The following is a 25278-nucleotide window of genomic DNA, read 5'->3' as shown; positions in this document are numbered from 1 at the left end:
TTGACTTTGGTCAACAGTTGACTTTTTGGTCAACTTTGGCCAAAGTCAACTCAACCCCATAAATCCCAATCCTATTTCTAATCTAAAATTCAATCTTGATCCTGGAGTTTGCTATTTGTCCATGATGCTTCAAAAATCAAATTTGGCCATTTGTTTGTGTGTTTTGTCCAACCCACTTCATGTTTTCTTGGCTAGTCATTTCACTTCCAAAACATGCACGATCAAAGCTTGCCACCAAGTCAAGGATCCAAGAAGAAAGTCTCTCAAGCATTTAATCGGTTAGAGCTTCCCGCACCAGCTATATCCAATGGTTCTGCCGTGCTTGCCAAAGTTGGTCCCAAGTGGACCCTTGTCAATAGTGATGCTTATGCTTCACCAAAAGCAAATACCTCGTTTGCCTTCATTCCACACATAAAAAAGCATGTTGCTAGTCTTGTGCCTGATCATAATACCCTTGTTCCTTTTGATATGTTTTACAATGGAAGAATGTTGAATGTTGTTCACCGTGTTATGAGCATCCTGCAGGATGTAAATTCTTTGTCGTAAGATATTCTCACATTTTGTTTGCACTTGGTATTTTTGTTCCTAGTGCTAAGAAGTTCTAGTTCACAAGGGCATAGATTGCCTAAATCCCAATTGCCTCTAGTAGTTCGAACACGAAGCCAAAAGAAGGTGTGGGATCCGCTCCTGTGTAAGATCGAGCAGCAGTAAGCATTCCTGCAAATATTCGATAACAGTAACATTAGAATATGTCGACGCATCGGTCTGAATTGCAAAGGTAGAACTTACAAGCATAACGCCACTGCAAAGCTCCTGATATGATAATCTGCAAAAAGCCACATGTGCACATGATTAAGACTCATCAGCATAAATTGTAGAATGGCAGTACAACCGAAGATTGCAAACGGCAACTTTCTTCTGTTCGAGAAACAATTGTCGGTTACCCTGTATACGACATTGGTAATGTCGGCGGTGATCTGGGGCTTATTAAATGATGTTGTCTTGTCTCTATTTAGCATTTTTAAAGCATAAAACATGTTAGGGATTATGCTGATACACAAACTACCAGTAAGCCGCCCAAGCTAGCTTAAATCAAAATGTTTACTATAAACTATAAGACCCCAATTTTGACCCTAAGATCCCTCATGTTATCCTCATTATATGCATTGGCATTGGGATCATACATTGGCATCCTCCTTACCCCTTTTATTCATTGGGTTTGTTTTGGGAGAGATCACCAAGCACCATGTGATTGTATCATACTTGTATTTTATCATTTACTAACCAAAATACCAAAAATATGTCTTTGTATTTGTCTAACTCTTTTGTAGGGAGGACACATGATCACCTTTGATCCATCAAGTTCACATTTAGGGTTTAAGACCCTCATTGCTAAGAGCTCAATCAAGGAATGATCCACAATGGCTCTAGGCATCGTATATGAGTCCCCATGATATTTACAAGTTATTTTGATCAAGCATTCTTCAAGAGTTTGGAATTGGTCTGCCTTGGAGACCCTAGTTTATCTGGGTATCTTGAGTAACTTCTTCAACAAGCTTCTTCACTAATTGATCAAATACTCCAAGGAACACTTCAAAATTCATCATATTATGCATATATGATCTCCCATGAGTCCAAAAAGCCAAGAAGATTTCAAGTTAGCAAGGTGGTTGATGGTGGTTGACCAGAGGAATTCATCTGATCAAAACTGGGTTCCCCTAGACCCTATCTCTTATAATTTTCATCCTACGAAAATGATTCTAAGAGAAACGTTACTATAAATTACATTACAAATAACTTTCATGTTGAGGTCTAGAGCTAGTTTTGCTTGGAAAGTCATTTTTTATGTTGAAAGATTATAGGTCATTTTGTCTAAACCCTAATTTGAAAGTCAACTTCCCAAGGCCATAACTTGCTCGATTTTTATGATATGAAATATTTCCAAGTTATAAAATCAAATTCAAGGTGACTACTTCAACTTTGACGTTTTGAGGAAGAGCTAAATCAACTTTTATGAGTATGTGATATGAGGATACATTATAGGTCATTTTGGACCAATACCATTCAACAAATGATTTTCCTCAACTTCAAAAATGCATAACTCATTCATCCCAAATCCAAATAAGGTCAAATTTGTGACCACTTTGAAGGTTTTTTAAAGAGTTACAACTTTTATGAAGACACTTTTCTCATTTGAAGCTCACATAAAAAGTTAGCCAAGGTGGAATAATTGAACATATGGCTTAACACTTAGAAAATATTTTGACATGTTGAAATTTCCAAACTTCCACCTCAAAGTTCATCATGATACAAGCTCCAAATGGAAAAATGTTCAACATAAGAGTTGTTCCTCTTGATCAAACCTTTCCAAAGAGTCTAAATTCATCCATTTTGGACAAGGTTTGAGGGGTCTGGGCATGGCCTGAACATGGCTGTATCAGTTGGCAAGAATCATTCTTCAAACATCAATACACTTTTGCCTTACATCACAATCCGCATTCAGACTCAACCTCACTTGCATTGGGACCTAATTGAGTTGCTTCATGGGCTTGTACATGCCCATGCAAGCGTGCTACCATGTTTGGAATCCTTTTTCCAACATGGTAGCATTGTACTGATACGGAACAACTTTATCGGATGCATACGGGACTGGACCCACTAACCATATTACAAATGGAGATACCGATCGATTGCTGACGCTGCTACTGCTGCTGCTGTCATACTGAATTACCACCTTCTCAGGAGTTCTGAAGATAGAGACTATAACATTGACATCTTCATCTATATAACGAGTTTGAACAATCTGAATCAAGCCTTCATCCATCAACCGCTGGATGTTCCTCTTCACAACCATACAACCTCTAGGATTGACACTACAGATAGCACAACTATCATGGTCATGCTCACAATCGCTAACCAAGAAAATATCCTTGTGCATCGTCACCAAGGACCTTCTAATTAAGCGTACATCGAATACCTTGAACTCCCCTAGACAACCGTCCACCATATTAACAGATGAATTTCCATGGGTAGGCAATGGATTAGCTTTGACATTCGGTGCACGGTCCTCAAAGGACATCATTCCACTCTTTACCAGCTTCTGAACTTCATACTTGAGGGGGTAGCAATTCTCTATATCATGTCAGGGGGCTCCTTGATGAAAAGCATAGTGGAGTTCTGGTTTGTACCACCATGGAAGTGGTTCAGGGATTTGCGGAGGATTTCTTGGTTGTAACAGGTTCTTGAGAACCAAAGACGGATATAGCTCTGCATATGTCATCAGAATTGGGTCAAAAGAGACCTTCTTCCTCTTAAAATTTGAATGCTGATGATTGTTGGTATTGTTGTTGCTGTAGGTGTTTGTTTGTTGTTGTGGTTATTGTTGTTGACGTTGTTGTTGTTGAATTAGTGTTGACTGATTTGCTGAAAATACTGGGATTACTGATGATACTTGATGATGGTGTTGACAGGGTGGTTGACTTCTTCTTACTTGTGGCCTTATTTGCCTCCCAACTGAAACTACATTAGCTTCACTCTCCTTATTCTTGCTGAAATTGTTGCCATACCTCTTGCTAGATGACACCTTCTCTCTAGATAATCGTCCCTCTCATACACCTTCTTCGAGCCTCATCCCCATGTTCACCATCTCGGTAAAATCACGGGGGGCATTGGAAATTATCCGCTCATAGTAAAATGAGCTCAGGGTCTTGAGAAATATCTTGGTCATCTCGTTTTCCTCTAGAGGAGGGGTAATCTGAGCAGCAAACTCTCTGCATCTCTGAGCACACTCCTTGAACGTCTCTTTATCCTTCTGAGACAATGATCTTAACTGGTCTCTATCTGGAGCCATATCAACATTGTACTTATATTGCTTCACGAATTCTTCACCCAAATCATTGAATTTGCGGATGCTCGCACTATCCAATCCCATGTACCACCCCAGAACGACATCGATCAGACTGTCTTGAAAATAATGGATCAAAAGCTGATCATTATCGGTTTGTGTAACCATCTTTCTGGCGTACATCACTAAATGACTGAGTGGACAGGTATTCCCTTTGTATTTTTCAAAGTCAGACACTTTGAATTTCACCGGAATCTTGACATTTGGAACCAAACAAAGTTCCGCAGCACTCTTCCCAAACAGATCCTTACCACTCAATGTTTTTAACTCCTTTCGCAGCTCAAGGAATTGATCTTTCATCTCCTCCATCTGCTCATACACATCAGGGACCTCAGACGGCTCAGAATGATATATGGTATCTTCTACACGAGGTAAAGTATGCACAACAGGCGGCGGCATAGACATGATCGGGCTAGATATCGGCATGGAAGCAAAGGTAGGCGCAAAGCCTTCAAACACAAAATACGGAGACATAGACACCACTGCAATTGGCGCATGCATGCAAATGTAGGAGCATGCGCCACTGCAATTGGCGCATGCATGTAAAAAAATAAAGGATTAGCCATATGCAGTGGCGCATGCATGTAAAAAAAAAAAGAGTAGCCACATGCAGTAATGGTGTAGTATCAAACCCACTCCAACGGGAGTGGATTCTCTCCCATGAACTAATGGTGGAGTTAAATCTATACCATATATTGAAAATTTAAAAATATAAGAAATATGATGATGTGAAATTTTAAGGGTGTAGATATAGATTGTTCCCCCACCAGTCAAATTCACATCGGAGGGAATCCTTTCCCCACTCCAATGGCTTGGAGCCATAGATATTCTTAAGATCGCTCGCAATATTGTCCTTATTGGTGGAAATTTTGCAAGGACCATTTCATGTGGAGAAAAATTCACATGGGAGCTTCCCATCTCTACCTTCAACAACACACAAATATTGATTATTTGGTCAAACTTTGTCAATATGCCATTGACCTAAGTTCTGGTAATCATCTTCTCAAATACATTGCTGATAGGTAATTATATTTTTCTTCTCTCTTTTTCTGTTTATTATATTTTGTTATACTTAATCATAGGTTTCTCGGCAAAGGGATTAATGAAGTTTGTTTCTTTTCAAGTTTTAAGTTTTATTCTTCTGCTACAATCTTAGAATGTCCATCAAGTTTCAATTTTTTATTTCTACTACAGTTGTAGAAATATATTAACAATTCCATCAATGTCAAAGATCTTAGGTAACTTTGTATGCACTTTTTGGGTTGTTGGCTAATGTTTTAGTTGGTTAGAGTAGGAGTCGATGTTGTCTTTGGATTTGATAAGTCTCATGGAGGTCTTTTTGGACCTTGGGCGTCTGGTTAGACTTAGACCTAGGTTTGTTTTTGTTTCTTTATAGTCTATTTTAAAATGTCCTAATGATTCTATCTTATCTGGTAAGAAGGTAATATTCAGATAGTTGGGGGACATGATCAAACTCTCCTCTTAGAAATGATTTCTATAACAGATTTATGGGCATCCCTCTACACTTTTGAGTTGGAGTTGGATTTAGAACCACTCTCGTGCTTAAGCCGTTTTAGTTGTTTGGAGCGGCATGGCTTTGTTCGGTGTGTGTGCGACTAGTTGAGTTGTTCAGGTCTTGGTATCTTCCTTCATTGAGTAGGCTTCCTATTGTTGGTGTCCTCTTGTAGTTTTTGAGGTTGTCGGGTTACCTTTGTTGTTCTTTATTTCTTTGGTTGATGTTGCCTTTTTGGTTGTTGTTGTGTTTTTCCCGTTGGTTTATCACTTTCTATTATTGGTTCCTTTTTTAGTACTTATAGTACTTGGGCATTTCTCTTTTTTATGTATTTACTACAGTGTATTTTTTGAAGTGTTTTCCTCTTATCATATAACCTAAAGTTTATATAGGGAAAGCCACTTAAGATGCATAAAACTTGATTCTTATGAGAGAATTTCAGATAAAGGATGGTGTGAAGTTGCAAAAAAAAATCCATTGTTAGAGGAGGTTCACGTTTGACATGGCTTCCAATCTTATAAAACTCTTGAAGTTATTGGCCAAAGCTTCCCTTTTTTGAAATCACTAAAATTTTATGGGATGTTGTTTAACGGTCTCACGCAAGACGATGACACATTTGTTATTGCAAAAATAATGATTGGGTTATGCCATCTTGATATTCATGGAAACCGGATCAGTAATGTTCGGTTGCTTGCCATTATTGATGAATGTCCTCTTCTTGAATCTCTTAACATTGAAGGATGTGATAGTCTTGATATCAGTGAAAGCTTCTGGAAAAGGTTGGATAGTTAGATCAAAAATTTACAAATTTGGGAGGACCATTTATGCTGGTGTACAAGGTGATAAAAATGAAAAATGAACAAGAGAGAGAAGAGAGAATAATAACAAACTTCCACTATTCTTAAAATGGTTACACATAAAATGCACACACACACACACACAATGCAAAAGGAATAAAGGTATTAATGATCACACCACTCACTTGCTTAAATATAAGTGGTACTAAATGGAAATACTAAAATACCCTCTAACAAACTTTATCAACAAGTGTATGAAAATATGGATTAATTCTAACATCATCCCTTAATTCATATTCAGCTTAACCAAAACTAACAACACCAATTTCATCCTTCATGCGGAGAAATTGACCAGTCTTGATCGCCTTCGTCAGAATATCTACCAGCTTCTTTTGGGTGCTACAGTGCATAACTTCTAGCACTCCATTCTGAACCTGATTTCTCATAAAGTGATACTTAGTCTCAATATGCTTGCTTCTCCCATACAACACTGGGTTCTTAGCGAGATTGATTGTAGACTTGTTATCAATCATCAGCTTCAGAGGCTTGTTTATTTTGATCTTCAGATCCTGCAGTAAATTTAGAAGCCACACAGCTTGACATGCAATCATAACACCTAAAATATATTCTGCTTCGCTGGTTGATAAAGCAATAACTGGTTGCTTCTTGGAACACCAAGAAATAGGACTTCCCAGAAACTTAAACAAGTTAGAAGTACTTCTTATATCTACTCTGTCTCAACACCAATCAGAATCTGAGTAACTCAAAAGTTCTGAGCAAGTTTCAGCACCAGAAGGGAACAAAACTCCATACTTCAGAGTTCCCTTTATATACCTCAGAAATCTGACATCAGCTTGGTAATGAGACCACTTCAGTTTACTCATAAACCTGCTCACTATTCCCACTGCATAGCAAATATCATGTATGGTATTACACAAATACCTCAGAGACCTTACCAATTTCTTGAACGTTGTCGCATATACATCATCACCATTAGAATCAGAATCCAATTTCTGATTTGTATCAATAGGTGTGACAACAACTTTACAATTCAGCAGCTCAAACCTCTTCAGAAGCTCAAGTTCATATTTCAGCTGATGTAAAATTATGTCTTTCTCAAAGTACATAATCTCCACCCCTATAAAATAAACCATATTTCCTAGATCAGTCATCTCAAACTCATTCATTAGCTCTTTCTTGAACTTAACTATCTCATGTTCACAACTTCCTGTTACCAATATATCATCAACATACAGACACACCAGAATCATATTGCCTTTAGAAGTATGTTGAACATAGACACCATACTCCATCTCACATTTCTGAAATCCATGCTTCTTGAAAAATGAATTAATTTTCAGATTCCAAGCTCTAGGGGCTTGCTTCAGTCCATACAAAGATTTGTGTAATCTGTAACCATCCTTTCCTAATTATTTTTCTCAAATCCAGGAGGTTGTGACACATAAGCCTCTTCTTCTAATGGACCGTTCAGAAATGAAGATTTCATGTCTAAATGCATTAGAGGCCAATTCATGTTAGTAATTATAGCAATCACAAGCCTGATTCTTTCATGTATTGCTATAGGCGCAAACACTTCAAAGTAATCTAACCCCAGTTTCTGCAGAAAACCTCTCACAAATAACCTTGCTTTGTGTTTTCACATTGATCCATCTGGCTTTAGCTTCACCTTATAAACCCATATCACACTGATGGATTTCTTATTCTTTAGAAGTTCTATCAGCTTCCAAGACTTTCTTCTTGAGAGCTTCTTTCGTACTCACGGGTTAAAAATCGACTAACATGGCACACTGAATAATTTCCACTTCAGAACCTACTTCAGTATCTTACAGCATGTCAAACTTTTCAAACTATCTTAGAATGTTTCTGATTCTTTGTAGCCTTTGAACTTGTTCAGAACCTTCTGATTCTAGAACAATATCAGTTGCTGGAACTCCAGAAGTAGCGACTTCAGAAGCCTGACTACCTTCGGAGTTTGGAATATTCCCAGAATCTCGATTACCACCAGAATCTGAATCACCATCAGAATCTGGATCACCAAAAATTGAATCACCATCAGAATCAGATTCTTCCTCAGAATCAATTTCGCCTTCTGATTCTAACTCACTCTCAGAATCATTTTCAGGCTCTAACTCATCTTCAAAATCAGAATCATTATCTTCAGAAGTTAACTCTGCACTGAAGTTGGATTGAGACTTGCTTCAATCCCATACTTTTGACTCTTTCACAACATCTCTGCTGAGTTTAACCTTATTATTGAATGGAAAATAAAGCTTATAAGAACCTGTATTATGATACCCCACCAGTAATATCACCTTGCTTCTATAATCCAGCTTCTTTCTAGTAGCATCTGAAACGTGTTTATAATATACATAACCAAATACTCTGGAATGACTCACACTTTGCTTATCTCCAATCCACCTATCAAAAGGAACAATTTCCTTCAACTTCTTGGTTGGACACCTATTGAGCACATATGGTGCAGTGGCAACAGCTTCTCCCCACAAAGTGTTAGGAAGCTTCTTCTCCTCCAGCATGCTCCTTGTCATATCAAGCAAAGTTTGACTTCTCCTTTCAGCAAGACCATTGTGTTGAGTAGTATATAGAGCAATCACTTCATGCTCAATGCCATTCTTCTCACAGAACTTCTTAAACACTGTAGAGTTATACTCAACTCCACCATCAGTTCTGAGAACTTTTAGCTTCTGACCACTTTGATTCTCAGCTTTGATTCTGAATTTCTTAAATTCAGCAAACACCTTGTATTTGAACTTTATAAGGGATACCCATGTCATCCTTGTGAACTCATCCAAAAATGACACAAAGTATTATTCCCTTCTAGTGAAGGTTTTGGAAATGGTCCACACATATAAGAATGCACTACTCCCAAAGCATGTTTTTCTATTGGAGCTACTTCTGAGGCAAATGGGAGTCTTGGTTACTTCCCTCTCATGCACACATTGCATGACTTTTTTGGTTTCTTAATTGTAGGAATTCCACATACCAGTTTCTTTGAATTCAAATGCCCTAAGCTTTTGAAGTTCAAATAACCAAATCTTTTGTGCCACAACTCACTTTCCTTCACAACATTTATTGCGCTAAGGCATTCAGAGAGTCTGCAGTTTTAGCATTCACCTTGAATGTTCAATTTCTTCCCTGTTTTGACTCCATAATCAGCTTCTGATTATAGTCATACAACTTCAAAAGATTGTCCTTCATGGTAACTGAAAACCTATTTTCAATTAATTGACTTACACTCATCAGATTGATCTTCATGCCAGGAACATTCCAGACATTCTGAATTAACACAGATTTTCCATTATTTAGAATCATTCTAACATTCCCCATTCCTTCCACATTCAGATATTTATCATCATCACATCTGATATTGGTCATATTCCTAGAGTCAAAATCAACCAGCCATTTCTTATTTCCAGTAAGATGGTTTGAACAATCAGTGTCCATATACAACCAGTCTTCTAGAGACGCATTATTAGAATCGGAAGCCATTAATAACACATGTTCATTATCATAACTTCTGGCTATATTCGCTTCTTCTGATTTCTTCTCCTTGTTTGACCAATAATTTGCAGCGAAGTGGTCAAACTTATTACAACAGTAACATTGAATTTTTCTCTTGTCATACTTCTCATTTCCCTTATAACTCCCAGAAGTTGAGGTTTCTGACTTTTGAGACATATCATGTCTTTTCCTGGCTTTTAACCAAGACTGCTTCTGGTCCTTCTTGACAAAAGAAGCTTTCAGATCCTACTCTACCTCTCTCTCAGAGGTTCTTTCAGTAAGACACAACTCTTACGCCTCTAGACTTCTTTACATCTCTTTTATTCTCATGGTACTCAGATCCTTAGAATGTCCAATTGCTACAATGATGTAATCAAATTGAGGAGTAAGAGAACTAAGTACCTTCTCAATGATACTTTCTTTAGAGAGAGTTTCTCCACACGACGTCATCTCATTTGTGATCATAATCACTCTGGATATGTAGTCAGGTACCTTCTCATTCTTCTTCATGATGAGATTCTCATACTTCTTACATAGAGACTGAAGCTTCACCTTCTTCACAGATGCATCACCGATGTAGCACCACACCAGTGTGTCCCGAGCAGATTTCTCCATCGTCGAATCAACAATTTTCTCAAACACGTTCACATCCACACACTGATGGTTATAGAATAGAGCCTTCTGATCCTTCTTCCTCAGATCACACTGAACATTTCTTTGCGCATCTGTTTCATTTTATGGAAGTGCAACCTGAACATAATTGTCGTCGATGAGATCAAGAACATCTTGAGCTCCAAACAACATACACATCTGAATCATCCAACGATTCTAATTCTTTCCATCGAATACTGAAATCTTAGCACTCAGGTTACTGTTTCCGTTCATCTTCAACCTTCTACAAAACACTCAGATCTCACCCAAACACAGTGTTTCTCAATCCCGCAGAATCAAGATATACATTGATACTTAAACCATTGCTCAATATGGTTCGATATCTATTTTATTACTTCGAGAAACAATCGTGCACTTGCAGTTGCATCAACTACTAATGTAATTTAATGATATCGTATTCTATCCTTTTTATAAAGTGAAAAACTACTAATATTTTGGAAGTAAAATGTAGTTTTCGATAGGGTTGGACAAAAATTTAGGAACCGGCCCAAACTGTCTTATCCAATAGGCCCATGCATTTTTGGTTTGGGTGGGTCAATTTTTTGGGTTAACAAATTGATCATTACTGGTTTTATATGGGTTTAAATGGTCGAGTTCAAATGGTTGGTTTGGGCTCATCGAAAACCAAATCCGACTGGCCCAATAACTATTTATTATGAATTATTAGTTTAATAATGGGTTAGACTGGAATCACTCACATGGCATGGCCAAAAACAAAAAATCTAAAGACCCTTACTTTCATTTGGGTTTGTCATTCTCTCACATGTCTAGGGTTCACAGTTTTCTGATTCTCTCTTCACATCAACACACCAACACACCAACAACATTCTTTATTCATCCTTAACCATAGTTGTTTCATCTTCCTCTGATTCTTATCTCTTTCAACTTTTCATTTCATCTCCTTTTTCAATCTTTCTTTCTGCTAGATCTTTCTCTTTCAATATTTCTTTTTGCCCAGATCTTTCAATCTTTCTTCTTATCGATCCTCATTTCTAAGAGCAAGAAAATGCAAACAAATCAACTCTTTCTATTGTGACCTTTAATCAATCTATAAGATTCATCTTCTGAGCTAAATGGATGACATGCATCATCAACACTACACACACCTTCAAACCTTATTCATCAAATCTAACTTCATGTAAAATAGATATCACAACCTCGTTTTTTTCTCAATAAAGAATACATGATAAATGAAATAAAAAATAATACAAGATAAATATAGATATCACACATTATTTATCTTAAAAAACTTATTTCATCTATCAACTCTTTGTAAATGTTCATATTTTTTTAGGTTGAAATTCTTTCTGCAATTTCTATTTTTTTTCTTGATTTTTGAGTTTTAAATGATTTTTTTGTTTGAATAAATTCACCAAACAATCCAATAAAAAAACACAAAATCCAACAACTGCAAACCGTTGAAACCTTAATGAAAATGGTTAAAAATTGGTCTCTCTTTAACACCTATGATAGATTGAAAATTTGAGTCCTAATCTGACCCAACCCACCTATTTGTCCACTCTAGTTTCCGATACACTTCATTGAAAAATGACGATTATTATTATTATAGAAATGACAGAAACTATTGTAATGTTTCTATTCAATTTCTTAATATTCTGTATACAATGACAAGCAATATATAGTTGTAAAAGAGACAATCAACTGACCTATTTAAGGCAGTAAATCAATCTAAGGCTAAATAAAGGATTGACTCTTAATAGAGGAAATCAATAATTGATACTAACAATCTGTCTAAGTAAATGCTAAGTAACAACTCATGACAACTAATATTCAACAGAATATTCAGCTTCATTACTCCCGCTCAAGTTGGAGGTTGAGGGTTGTGAGATCCCAACTTGATAGATAACTCCTGAAACTGCTTAGTCCCTAAAGATTTTGTGAAGGTGTCAGCTTGTTGTGATCTGGTTGGTATGTGAGCAGTAGATATAACTCCCTTGCTGATGAATTCTCTAATAAAATGACAATCCACCTCAATATGCTTCGTCCTTTCGTGAAAGACCGGGTTGGAAGCTAAATGAATAGAAGCTTGATTATCGCAATGTAGAATTGTAGGAGAATCAAATTCCACTTGCAAATGCGCGAGAAATCTTCGCAGCCATATGATTTCACTTGTGGCGTGTGCCATTGCTCTGTACTCCGCCTCACTGGAGGATCTCGATACGGTAGTCTGTTTCTTGGTTTTCCATGATATTGGAGTTGCTCCCAACTTCATTAGGTAGCCCGATATTGACCTCCTGGTTAGTGGATATGATGCATAATCGGAATCAAAATATGCAACTAGCTTGAGATCATTGTCTTTGGGGATGATAATGCCCTGCCCTGGTGCAGACTTTAAGTATCTCAAGACAAGCATTGTTGCGTCCCAATGCCCTCGGTGAGGTTCCTGCATGAACCGGCTGAGAATATGCACCGAGTATGTCAACTATGGCCTAGTGATTGTGAGGTAAATGAGTCGGCCCACCAATCTGCGGTACTTTGAAGGATTATCATATAAAAAACTCGAATCCAATGCTAATTTATGATTTGGTGCAAGTGGCAGAGATGCAGGTTGCAAGCTAGCATCCCACATTCGTTTAGTATGTCCAAGGTATACTTTCTTTGACATATGAACAATCAGGAGGGACCACGAACCAGTTCTAGACCGAGGAAGTACTTCAGCCCTCCCAAGTCTCTCATGTGGAAACACTCGCTGAGATATTGTTTGAATTTTACACATGATTTTGCATCATTCCCAGCCACAATAAGATCATCAACATAAATAAGCACATCTATGAAAACAGATTCACACGAGTATGTAAATAGGCTATGGTCTGCTTCACATTCCTGGAAACCATACCTCACTAATGCTTGGGATAACTTTGAGTACCAATTGCGTGAGGCCTGCCTAAGACCATATACTGACTTTCTTAAACGACACACCATGCCATCATTAAGAGCATTGTAACCTGGTGGTACTTCCATATATACCTCCTCATCTAACTCTCCGTGTAGGAATGCATTGCTTACATCCATTTGGTGAAGTTCCCATCCTTTTGCCACTGCAACAGTAAGTAAACATATTACGGTTGTCATCTTGGCGACTGGTGCAAAAGTCTCATTGAAGTCGTCTTCTTCAACTTGTGTGTATCCCTTCGCTACGAGTCGGGTTTTATACTTCTCAACTTCACCGGATGACTTGTACTTAACCTTGTACACCCATCTGCAACCCACTGCCTTCTTTCCTTTTGGAAGCCTTGCTAACTCCCATGTTTTATTTTCTTCTAAGGCCTTGAGTTCTTGTGACATGGCATCCCTCCATTCTTGCGTTCGAGTTGCTTGCTTGTATGATTGTGGCTCCTCGATGCTTTCAATTGCTGCAAGATAAGCTTGATGTTTTTATGAAAACTCATCATAATTTACATAATTTGATATATGATATACCATACCTGAAGAAGTTGACGAGTTTGGCGATGTACATGTGCGGGTTTTCTCTACCGAATAGCAATGATAGTCATTCAGATGCTTAGGTGGATTTCTGATCCTTGGCCCCAAGTGTGTGAGATCACTTTCTCCTTCATTATAAGGTTCTTTGACAACATCAACCTCATCAGAATTTACTTCCACAACTTGTTGATCTTCTGCTGATTGAGTGAGGAAATCATTCTGGTTATGCTGCCTATCTTGGGTAGGTGCAGTTTCCTCTTCAACATTGGTGGAGGGTCATCTCCATTGCTGCCTTTTTCTCGTGATGCATAAGGAAAAACATTCTCATAAAACACCACATCTCTCAATACATAAATTTCTCGTGTCCTTAGATTGTACATCGTCCAACCTTTTTGACCCTTAGGGTATCCCACAAAGACACGCCTTTCTGCTCTAGAGTCGAACTTATCTCGCTGTTTGCTTAAATTCTTAACATAGCACAAGCACCCAAAAGTCTTGATATCTTCATATGATGGAGGTTTTCCAAATAACTTCTCATATGGAGTCATTCCATCATTAACCACTATAGGCATTCTATTGATTAGGTAGGTGGCTGTCAAAACACATTCCCCCCAAAATGAGATGGGCAAGTTAGCTTGGAACCTCAAGGCTCGTGCAATGTTGAGTATGTGTTTATGCTTCCTTTCCACCCTTGCATTTTGTTGGGGCATTCCTACGCATGAAGTTTCATGTAGGATTCCTTCTTGGTGAAGAATTTCTTGAAAAGCATGGTTGGTAAATTTTGTCCCATTGTCACTACGCAATCTCTTGACCTTTCCATTATATTGTGTCCTTATCATGTTGAGAAAATTTATCAAGATTTTTAGAACTTCTGTTTTTTCTTTCATCAAGTATACCCATGTTCCACGCGAATAATCATCAACGATCGTAAGAAAATAATGACAGCCATTATGAGAGTTAGTGTTATATCTTAGCTTTATTATAACTAATAGGAAATGGAAGTCTACATTGTTTTAATCTATGGCATATGTCACAACAATGGACTACATTATTTTTGAAATTAAAATTCACTAGCTGAGATATACGTTGCATGACTTGAGAAGAGGGATGTCCCATGCGTGCATGCCAGAGAGTAGTTTCGTTTTCATGATGAGCCTTGAAAGCTGGCCCTTGAACTTGTTGCCTCAGCACGTAAACCCCACCATGTACATCACCTAAACCAATCTTCTTCTTCGTGACAAGGTCCTGTATCAAACAATGATTAGAATGATAAGTTATAAAGCAATTTAATTCGCTAGTCAATTGACAGATTGAAATCAAATTGCAATCAAACTCAAGCACAAATAAAACGTTGTGCAAAGATATGTCTTTGCTAAGATCAATGATCCTCATTTCCTCTACTAACACTGCATTCCCTATAGGAACAGTGATATAGAAAGGTTTCTCAATCTTGGTGACCCCTGTCATTAAGGATAAGAGAGGAGTCATGTGGTGTGATGCACCACTGTCCAAGATCCATTTTTTATCCTTGCATAACATATCATTACCAGCATCAAAAGAGCCATGGTGCATCACACGCGAACCATGCAACGCTCACCCCTGCACTGTTTCTTTCTATTCTTTTTTATCTTCAGTAACATGTGCATGGTGAGCTCTGGGTTGTCCTCCATTGTCTCTTGGATAACGTTGCATCCTTCGCGTGCCCCAGTTTTTCGGATAACCTGTAATCTCAAAGCAACCCGCCTTGGTGTGACCAACTTTGCCACAATGATCACATTTTGGCTTTTGTCCATCTCTTCTTAGCCTATTCTGATTTGGAGCATAAAAGGCAGATCCTCCTGATTCTCCCTTGACTGCGACCATCTTATCTCTTTCACTTGTGATCCTGGCCTCTTCTCTGATGACATGATTGAAGACCCGTCGTAGCGAAGGCAAAGGTTCGGTGTTCAACATGGTTGCCTTAACATGCTCAAATCGCTCATTGTTTAGACTTCCAAGGAAGAGGTGCACATGTTGGCTTTCCTCTCTCTTCAGAATCTCTTTAGATGTGCCGCAGGTACCCTCCGGAAGTGGCTGTAACTCACCTAGCCCATCAAGAAGACTTTTGAACTTGGTGTAATATTCTGTCACAGTCATGTTTGGTTCATGCTCCATTAAACACAACATTCGCCATAACTGGTGGATTCTTGGAGCGTTAGTTTGAGCAAATCTCTCTTCCAGATCCTCCCATATATTTCTTGCAGTTGATGCATGAGAGACGCTTCCATGCAAAACTGGATCTACAACATTAATTATCCACGCCATGACCATTGAATCGGCTCTCTCCCAATTGTAGAAATCTGGATTTGTTCTCCTAGGTTTCTTGATCGCTGCATCGATGAAACCCAACTTGTTTTTTTGCGTGAAGTGTCATCCTCATGGAACGTGCCCAATTGCGGTAGTTCTCGCCTTTAAGCGTCGCAGCCACAAGTGGCGTTCCTGGATTGTCAGAGGGACTGAGGTAATACGGTGATGTATTTGTGATAGCTGAAGGTGTTTTTGTTTCGTTGGAGGCATTGTTCCTCTCCACCTTTTTCTCATTTTTATTCTCTGAATCAGAATCATGCTCTGATGCCATATAGAAATGACAGAAACTACTGTAATGTTTCTATTCAATTTCTTAATATTCTGTATACAATGACAAGCAATATATAGTTGTACAAGAGACAATCAACGGACCTATTTAAGGCAGTAAATCAATCTAAGGCTAAATAAAGGATTCACTCTTAATAGAGGAAATCAATAATTGATAGTAACGATCTGTCTAAGTAAATGCTAAATAACAACTCATGTCAACTAATATTCAACAGAATATTCATCTTCATTAATTATCACCTGTATTATTTAAAGAACCCTAAACTAAACGTTTTGAAAATGTGTGAATTCAATGTATTTAAAATTAAAATAATTAATTTAAAAAATAATAGTTTTTTTGTTGAAAATTTTAAAGAGTGCGTTAGCATCATCCTAATTATATTAATCTTTTAATTGAAATTGTTTTATAATGTTGCACTTCAAGAAAAAATAATTACTTTTTGTGCTTATCATAATATTTATTTTAAGTTGTAAGACAATATTTAACATAATTAAAAATTAATTGATAACGAAAATACTTAAAGCATTTGAAAATATAAAAAGGTCTTATAAAAACAACAAAACAAAATATTAAAAAAAGTCCATATTAAAAGACAAATGTAAAATTAAACAACAATCATTATTTACTTTTATTTTTATTTAAAATTTCCACGTTATTCAATATATATTTTTGGGACTATAGTTTGTGCATTGAATAAAAAATATCATTTACATTTTTTATATGGTAATCAATACATAGTACTTACCTCATTTTGATGTATTCCTACAACTAATTACATCATCATTCTTTTGGATTTTGGCCTTGTCTAACACAAAAGGCTTAAAAGAGGTAAACTGAAAAAGTGGATAAAAAAGAGTCAAGTGATTAACTGAATAAGCAAAGGACAACTACGACACATGCATATACTTAAGAAATATTTAATAATAATTTAACTTCTAAAATAAGTTTAGTTGACATTGATAGAATATTAAATATTTTACAATATAACATGATCAAAGACTTGTCCATTGATTACATGCAATTCAGTAAAAATATGGCTAAAATTCTCAAATTTGTGTATATTTTCATCCTATTTTCTTCTCTGCTTCTTGCAGTTACTGAAGGGATAAGTAAGTCCCTTTTTCTCAATCTTCCCAATAATATTTGATTATGCTTAAATTTAATTAAAATTTAATAATACTTAAACGATATGGTTTTGTTGATATAAAATTTAAAAAAATATATTTTTCTTCTTTCATTTTAAAATATTCACCTCCTCTCTCTCTCACATACAATGATATGAATTATTTGAAAGTGAAAACCAATAAACCATAATCTTAAACTTTTGACTTTGTAGAGATTCACAAACGCACAAAGGACAATGTTCTACCAATAATTCGCGAATGCACAAAGGACAGTCATTGTCCAAATCGTTGTGTGTTCCGAGGTGCCTTTGGTTTCATTGTTACTGCTCAAATTAACAGTTAAGTTGATAAATAATTTTGTTGCTGCAAAGCATATAAATTTTACTTGAACGTTGTTACTCTTAAGATTTCTAGCACATTTCAATTTGTTTCTAGCCTTTAAATTTCTTTGACAGGAAATGAAGAATATATCAGACAGGGGTTGTTCGTTTGCTTTTATAAGATATGGAGAATAAAATGGTTATGTAAAATGGTTATTTAAATATAGTTATTTAAATATATTTTATATATAAAAGTTGTTAAGTGATTTAAGAATAATTTCATAATTTTTTAAATTTTATGTATTTATTTATTTGTTTAATATCTAATTTGTTGTGATTGTGTATCGGCGTGTGGAGTATGATGACAAATATGGTATATTTATATACAAATATGATCATACACAATAGAGAATAATCTAAGTATATTTATGATTAATTGAATATCCGTTATTATTAATTGATTTCTAACTGATTCTTAACATTCTCCCTCAAGTCGGATCGTATATATTGTATGATACGAGTTTGTTATAACTATAATTCATTTGAGAATTTGTGAGAGACTTTATGAATATTAGCCAATTGATCTTTAGATCCGATGAACTCTAAGGTTATTTCTCATGACAGTGTCTTGTCTCTTTCATAGTGACAGTCTATTTTTATGTGTTTGGTTCGCTCATGGAAAATGGATTGGATGTAATGTGGAGTCTCGCTTGATTGTCACATATGAGTTTTGTGGCCTAAATGTCTTCCAACCTAAATTTTGAGAGCAAATTCTTAAGTCATGCAAGTTCCTTTGAGGCTACTGCCATAACACTGTATTCAGCTTCAGCACCAGATAATGCAATTGTGTTTTGTTTCTTGCTCCTCCATGCAATTAGATTTTCTCCAATAAGAACACAATATTCAGAAGTGGATCTTCTATCCGACGGTGATCTGACCCAGTATGCATCTGAATAATAAATGATTTTTGCATCACTTTTATCTTCATATAATAACCATTTTCCTAGTGCATTCTTTGTATATCTGAAATTTTGAATAACCGCGTTCCAATGACTATCGCAAGAAGCATTCGGAAATTGGCTCATAATACTCAATGCAAATGTAATATCTGGTTTAGTGACGGTAAGATTGAAGGTGATAAAAACACGAGAAGGAAGGTTGAATTGCGTTGGCGTTTTCTTTCTTAAGTCAGATTTTAAACGCAATGTTATAGAATCTGAGTTATTTAGAGATAGACAACTGATATAAAATATAAGAAAGAAGAATAAAACACATACTTATCTTGATTCCTCTCACGAATCGATAGTAGTCTAGTCTCTTGTAATTATAAGATATTTTCACTATAATCAAACAAGATTACAATTTGTTCAAACACACAAGCAAGAGGTTTCTTGGCTCACACACACAAGTATGAGACTTAGTTACTCAAACACACAAGTCCAAGACTTTATTGTTCAAACACACAAACTTAAAACTTCCTTACTCAAACACACAAGTCAAAGACTTCCTTATTTACACACACAAGTATAAAAATTCCTTGCACATTTTATTTTGTCTCCTACCTTTAAATTTCAGAGAGTCAATGAATAATATATCATACAAAAGTTATTTATTTGCTTTTATAAAATATGGAGAATAAAAACGTCACTATAGAATATGCTGCAATAAATAAGATAATAAGGTTATGTAAAATGGTTATTTAAATATAAATTTTTTATTTTATAAAAATATATTTACTACTCTAGTTTGTATAACACTCATTTATTTTATTTTATAAACAAATTCATTAATAGAATACAATGATACTCTTATTCAATATAAGGATAATCCACCCCAATGACGAGAATTCAGTAAAAAAATATTTCATTCATAAAAACACACGAATATGTTGCTAACAATATGAAACTCTCCTTATTTTTCATAGTTTTTCTTTTCAATTTTCTCCTATGCTTGTTGAAGCATTTCCAACTAGCTTTATCCTTATCTACTTCTAACTCAATCCATTCCTCCATAGCGCTCCAAACACTTCTATTAACAAGACAATGAAACAAGAGATGTGATAAGGTTTGATTTACAAGAAAACAAAGAACACAAACTTTATCTCTATTGCTTTGAATGATTCCTCTATCTAGCACAAGTCTCCAACCAAATATTTGGATTTTGAATGTGACCTTTGTAGTTGACTAACCTCTCAATGCCACATTCAAACCTTGATCTAATTATCTGCCTATATTACTTCATGTAATCAACCAATGACATGACTTCACAGTGAATTTTGCTAAGAGCCACACGAACATGTCATGGACATTAGATATGGTTCCATTTGTGTCGGTCTACTACAAAGAAGTGATTTTACTTCGATTGAAAAATGATTTGTATCTTAATTTGTTAGATAAGTGTCGTACCCTAAATTTTAACCACATTCTCTTTTTATTTTTAACTAACCTTAACATATTCGGAAACCATATAAGTCATCTAGTCCCTAATAACCTAAAAAGTCAAAGGAAACCATTTTGACTTCTTATAAGTGAACCTAGGTTTTGGATAGTTCCTATTAACATTTAACCATAACCCCAGAGATTAGGACGTCATTTATTAGTTTTATGTAATTGATGATTAAGACGAAAGGGACATCATTTATAAGTTTTAGGTAATTGATGAGAACAGGGTATTTGATTATCACTAATTAGCTAGTATTAGTGTTATTATTTAAGTGTATTAGGGTTTATTATTAGGAATATTATTATTATGGGATTGTTAATATTATTAATAAGAATATTAGGAATATTATGATGGGATTATTACATTAAGAATATTAGTATTATTATTAGGAATATTATTATTTATTAATGTTTTTTAGAAATGTTATTAATTATTAATATCATTATTATTAAGATTAATCATAATTTTTATTTGTTGTTAGTGATCTTGGGGCCTTTTTGTTTAAATTGAGAATTAGACAGGGTTCAATCCAGGGGTCGTTTCAGTTGGGTCAAGTGTGACTCAAGTCCATAATTCAATCGGGTAAGCACATGACCCAAATCCATCAACCAACCGGATCAGGCTAATGACTCAGGTCCATCCCCAATCTTTCAATCCTTCTAGAAACCTTAATTTACGCAGGAATTTGAATAGAGTTGAATCAAAGATTGAAAAAAGATTATATCAAATCTTTCTATATACAATTAAAACTGTGATTTAAAAATAGAAGAGGACCATATACATGATCAAATTCGAAAAGCCTAAAACTATTTATATACAAATCAAATTCTAAAAAATGATACAATTTGAATCTCAATTACAATCAAATCTAAAAATCCTAAAATACATCGAGCTAATTAAATTACAGACCTTTCTAATATATAAATACACATAAATCAGATGAAGGAAGGACATGAAAAAAAGAACCCTAAAAATCTATTGTTGCTGCAATCCCAATTCCTCACCAGAGCTTGAATCACTTTGAGATTAGGGTTTCACATTGAAACCCTAATTCTTCTAGGTTAAGCCTTCATCACGATCCAGAGAACCTCGTACAAAAAGAAGGGAAGAAGTCAGAGAAATGGAGAAAAAACAATCAAAAGAATAAAAGAAAGAGAATCGAGAATTACCTTTTACCGGGGAACGCCTCCTCTCCGAAGGTTAATCACCCCATCTCTTTGACCTTGATGCATTTATTTGTGATTGTTTGTCTGTTTGTGATTTATATTTGATGGTGCGCAAATTGATTGGGGTAGGAGTATAACAGATACGATTTAGGGTTCGGTTAGGGTTTGGAATCTTTTAGTTGATATTGTGTTTTGGTTGTTTGATTGTTGATGAGGTTGATAATAGATGCAATTTAGTGTTGTTTTGATTCTATTTGGGTGAACTTTTGGGGATTTCTGGAAAGAATAGGGGTTAGGGTTCATAAGATTTAGGGTTAGGGTTCATGTGATGAACCCCAGGGTTCATGTGATGAACCCTAGGGTTCATCCCAGAGGGGGTTAGGGTTCATGTTTGGGGCTCGGATTCATTTTGGGAAATAACCAGTATAGTATCAACAGCCAATACAGTATCAACATTCGTATGTCCAACAATGACAAAACTATTATGAACAAGGCCAACAGAGACAAATGAGGTCGGAGAAAAAGTTTGACCCAATTCATATGCCTTACAGCCAACTACTCCCTCATTTTCTCCAAGGCTCATTAGTATAATTGAGAGATATGAAGCCTTCTCCAACGCCTCTTCCTCCCTGTTATTATGTGAACGCAAAATGTGAATTCCACTCTAGAGTATCCGGGCATACAATTGAGAATTACAAGGCTCTCAAATACAAGGTACAAGAAATTATTGATTCCAAAGATATCACTTTCATGCCCAATGGACCTAATATGAACAACAATCCATGCCTCCTCATGTTGGTCCTTTTGTGAGTGTCATATATGAATATACAAGACACGGGATGGTGACAAAGAACAATAAGATGAAGACTTCAATGGCAGTAGTCAAAGAACAATTGTTGAAATATGGTGTATTCCCTGGGTGCCAAGTTGACTGTAAGTAGTGTCTTTTAAACCCCCCAAGCATGTGAAAAACTAAAAATCGACATTTAACAACTAATGCATCAATGAGCCATCCAAGTAGAACAAGTTCCCACTTATAAAGATGTTTCTACCTTGAAATTACATATTATCAAGCTCAGATACCAGTACCAGCAAATCCAGTCACTCCTTTGGTAATCATTATACCAGCTCCTTTCCCTTTTGAGGGTATAAAGGTTGTTCCTTGGAATTACGATTCCACAGTCTATATACATGGGCAAAAGCAAGAAGATAAGACTCATGTGATCAAGGAACCAGTTATTACTAATATTGTCGAAATGGGAGGAATGAATAGAAGTGGTCGAGTGTTCGCACCTACACAACTTCCAAAAGAAAACAATAAAGGTAAACATGTTGTCAACACTAATCCAGGGAAGAATCCTCCTCATAATGCATCTTCTTCAAAAGAGGTTGAAGAACTCCTTCGGGTTATAAGAAAGAGCGACTACAAAGTGGTTGACCAGTTCAACCAAACACCTTCAAAGATATACATCTTGTCTTTACTGTCATGTTTGGAAGCACATCAAGATGCACTGATGAAATTTCTAGGTGATTCCCATGTTCCTTAAGAAATAATGGTAATCAATTCGATGGGGTAGTGACCAACATCGCAGCGGGAAACTGCCTGGGGTTCAGTAACAATGAATTACCACCTGAAGGGAAAGCTCATAACAAGGCATTACACATTTCTATTGAGTGTATGGACACTATTTTATCCCGAATTTTTGTTGGCACATGGTCATCTTTGAAAAATAAATGTAGAAAGTAAATATGCTGAAATATAAATGCAGAAAGTAAAAGATACAACGATATATACTGGTTCCTCTTTTCAACCAAGACTAATCTAGTCCCCTCACTCCCTGTGAGAATTTTCCACTATATCAGATCTTTGTACAAGTCATCCACCAAGACCTATCCTACAATCTTATAACATAAGAAACACAAAATAAAAAGAAAACAATCCTTTCTTTTTTACTCTCTTGTTTCCAACAATCCTGGACAACATGGTATACACAAATTTGAGTTTGTAACATAAGTTATAGTTCTTGAATCAATTATATATTAATTGATCTTCTCTTTGTACTTATTACAATCCAAACATATACACCTAAGCGCTCAAAATAATATGAATGAAGCTTTAACAAATATGTATGAAAGTTCATGCAGAAAGTTTCATATTTGTAAGTTTAGAAACTTGTTTGGATTATGAGATGTGAAAGTTGTATATCAAAGAATCTCATTTGAAATATAAATTTTTTGTGTCTGAGAGTCTCAATTTTGAAAACTGAAATCACATGTATATATATTCATGAAGAAGTGTATATTCATGAAGCATTTTCATGTTTGATGTATGAAAGTTGCAAATGTTGGAATCAGATTTTTCATAAAGTGGTATGTAAAATTTGAAATTTTCGAATGTGTAACTAGTTACCAGAAATTGTGTAACCTGTTACACCTGATATTTTTTCAAAAACTAAGGTATTTTTATATTTGTGTAACAGTGAAAATTATGGCGGTTTTATAAGGATGTTAAGGCTGTTTCAAATGCCACAATTTCCCAAAAAGAGAATGTTTGAAACAAAACCATTTTTACGTTTATGTAACCAGTTTCACTTGCTATCAAAGTGAAAAATACTTTAAAAAATATGTTTCAAACAAGTTCCACATGATGTTGAAATAAATGCATGCATAATATGAGAGGATCATGATAATTCTGAGCAATTAAGATATATATACTTGAATTGTAAAGAATACTCAACCATATTGATTATTAAATTGAATTTCCAAAGGTTATTATCATTTGAACTTGATTGCTCTAGTCTTCAAGTTTTGACTTCTTTTTGTTGATGTGTTTGTCTTCATCAAAACTATAATCAATGACAAGAAGAACTCTCCTTCACAGTCTCCCCTTTTTTGATGATAACAAAACATCCTTTAAAATTTTACTTGTTCATCAATGATTTGCTTCAATATGTGAGTTTTTTAAATATTGAGCAGCAACTAGAATCTCCCCTTATCCTGTATATCTCCCCCTTGCTTTTACAATTCAATACTTTCTCCCCTGAAAATATTATGAACAAGAACAAATACAATACCTACTATTTTTCCCCCTTTTTACATCATTAAAAAGAGGACAAAGTGGAATAAAGTACAAAGCAAAGTGATAACATAGGAAGGATATATTATTGTAATTGAAAATTAATATCACAAAATTAGACACTTATCTCCTTCATAAGGATTTGACGTCAAAGTCAATATCAATGGTGATGCTTCTTCAAAACATCTTTCCAATCAATGAAACTTTTAGAACTACCATATCATATGGTCTTGTTTCTTGAAAGATCCATATTGATTTGACAATGCTATCATATGACCTTCAAGTACCTACAAAACAATTAGTTACATCTAGATACCCAATTTTCTTTGGGTCCTTTACCTTCGTCACCCATACATACTCACTATAAGGAATACCATAATTTCTTATTTAGCAAGCATTAGTAATATGGCATTTTGCTTTACAATTGAAACGAGTAGGTCTAAAAACATGATTCATATCATAAGACCTTTTATGATCAATTACAATATGTTCCATCTTTGATTCTTCATTGTTGAATTTGTTAATAGCCTTTACAAATATTGTTTGACTTGTATTAGGTTTATGAAAGTTAGTAAAACCAAGACCACATTTATCATTTGAAATTTTTTGACTACTTAACACATTTTCTAAATCAATTTGACCTTT

The 25278-nt window shown here is 35.5% G+C and overlaps 1 protein-coding gene and 1 pseudogene across 1 annotated transcript; one reads left to right on the top strand and one right to left on the bottom strand.

Moving 5' to 3' along the window:
* Positions 1-213: 213 nt before the first annotated feature.
* LOC127131052 (putative F-box/LRR-repeat protein 9) lies at positions 214-6260 on the top strand (annotated as a pseudogene).
* Positions 6261-18728: 12468 nt separating this feature from the next.
* LOC127131051 (secreted RxLR effector protein 161-like) lies at positions 18729-19961 on the bottom strand. Its single transcript, XM_051059993.1, has 2 exons — positions 19846-19961; positions 18729-19188 (listed from the first exon to the last, which is right to left on the bottom strand). Exons 1-2 carry the CDS (start codon positions 19959-19961, stop codon positions 18729-18731), a joined length of 576 nt encoding a protein of 191 aa, XP_050915950.1.
* Between the last annotated feature and the right edge of the window lie 5317 nt (positions 19962-25278).

Source organism: Lathyrus oleraceus, chromosome 3, assembly GCF_024323335.1.
Source record: "Lathyrus oleraceus cultivar Zhongwan6 chromosome 3, CAAS_Psat_ZW6_1.0, whole genome shotgun sequence".
Taxonomy (NCBI): domain Eukaryota; kingdom Viridiplantae; phylum Streptophyta; class Magnoliopsida; order Fabales; family Fabaceae; genus Lathyrus; species Lathyrus oleraceus.
The sequence above is the reverse complement of the archived record's forward strand: the minus strand, read 5'-3'. Positions and strand labels throughout refer to the sequence as shown.

What these genes read in the sequence shown, in the direction of transcription:
- LOC127131051 (XM_051059993.1), bottom strand. Translation starts at nt 19,961, where the DNA reads ATGGAGGAATGGATTGAGTTAGAAGTAGATAAGGATAAAGCTAGTTGG. An exon ending in AATAAGGAGAGTTTCATATT is followed by an intron (nt 19,189 to 19,845) that starts GTTAGCAACATA and finishes ATTTTATATCAG; the next exon opens with TTGTCTATCTCTAAATAACT.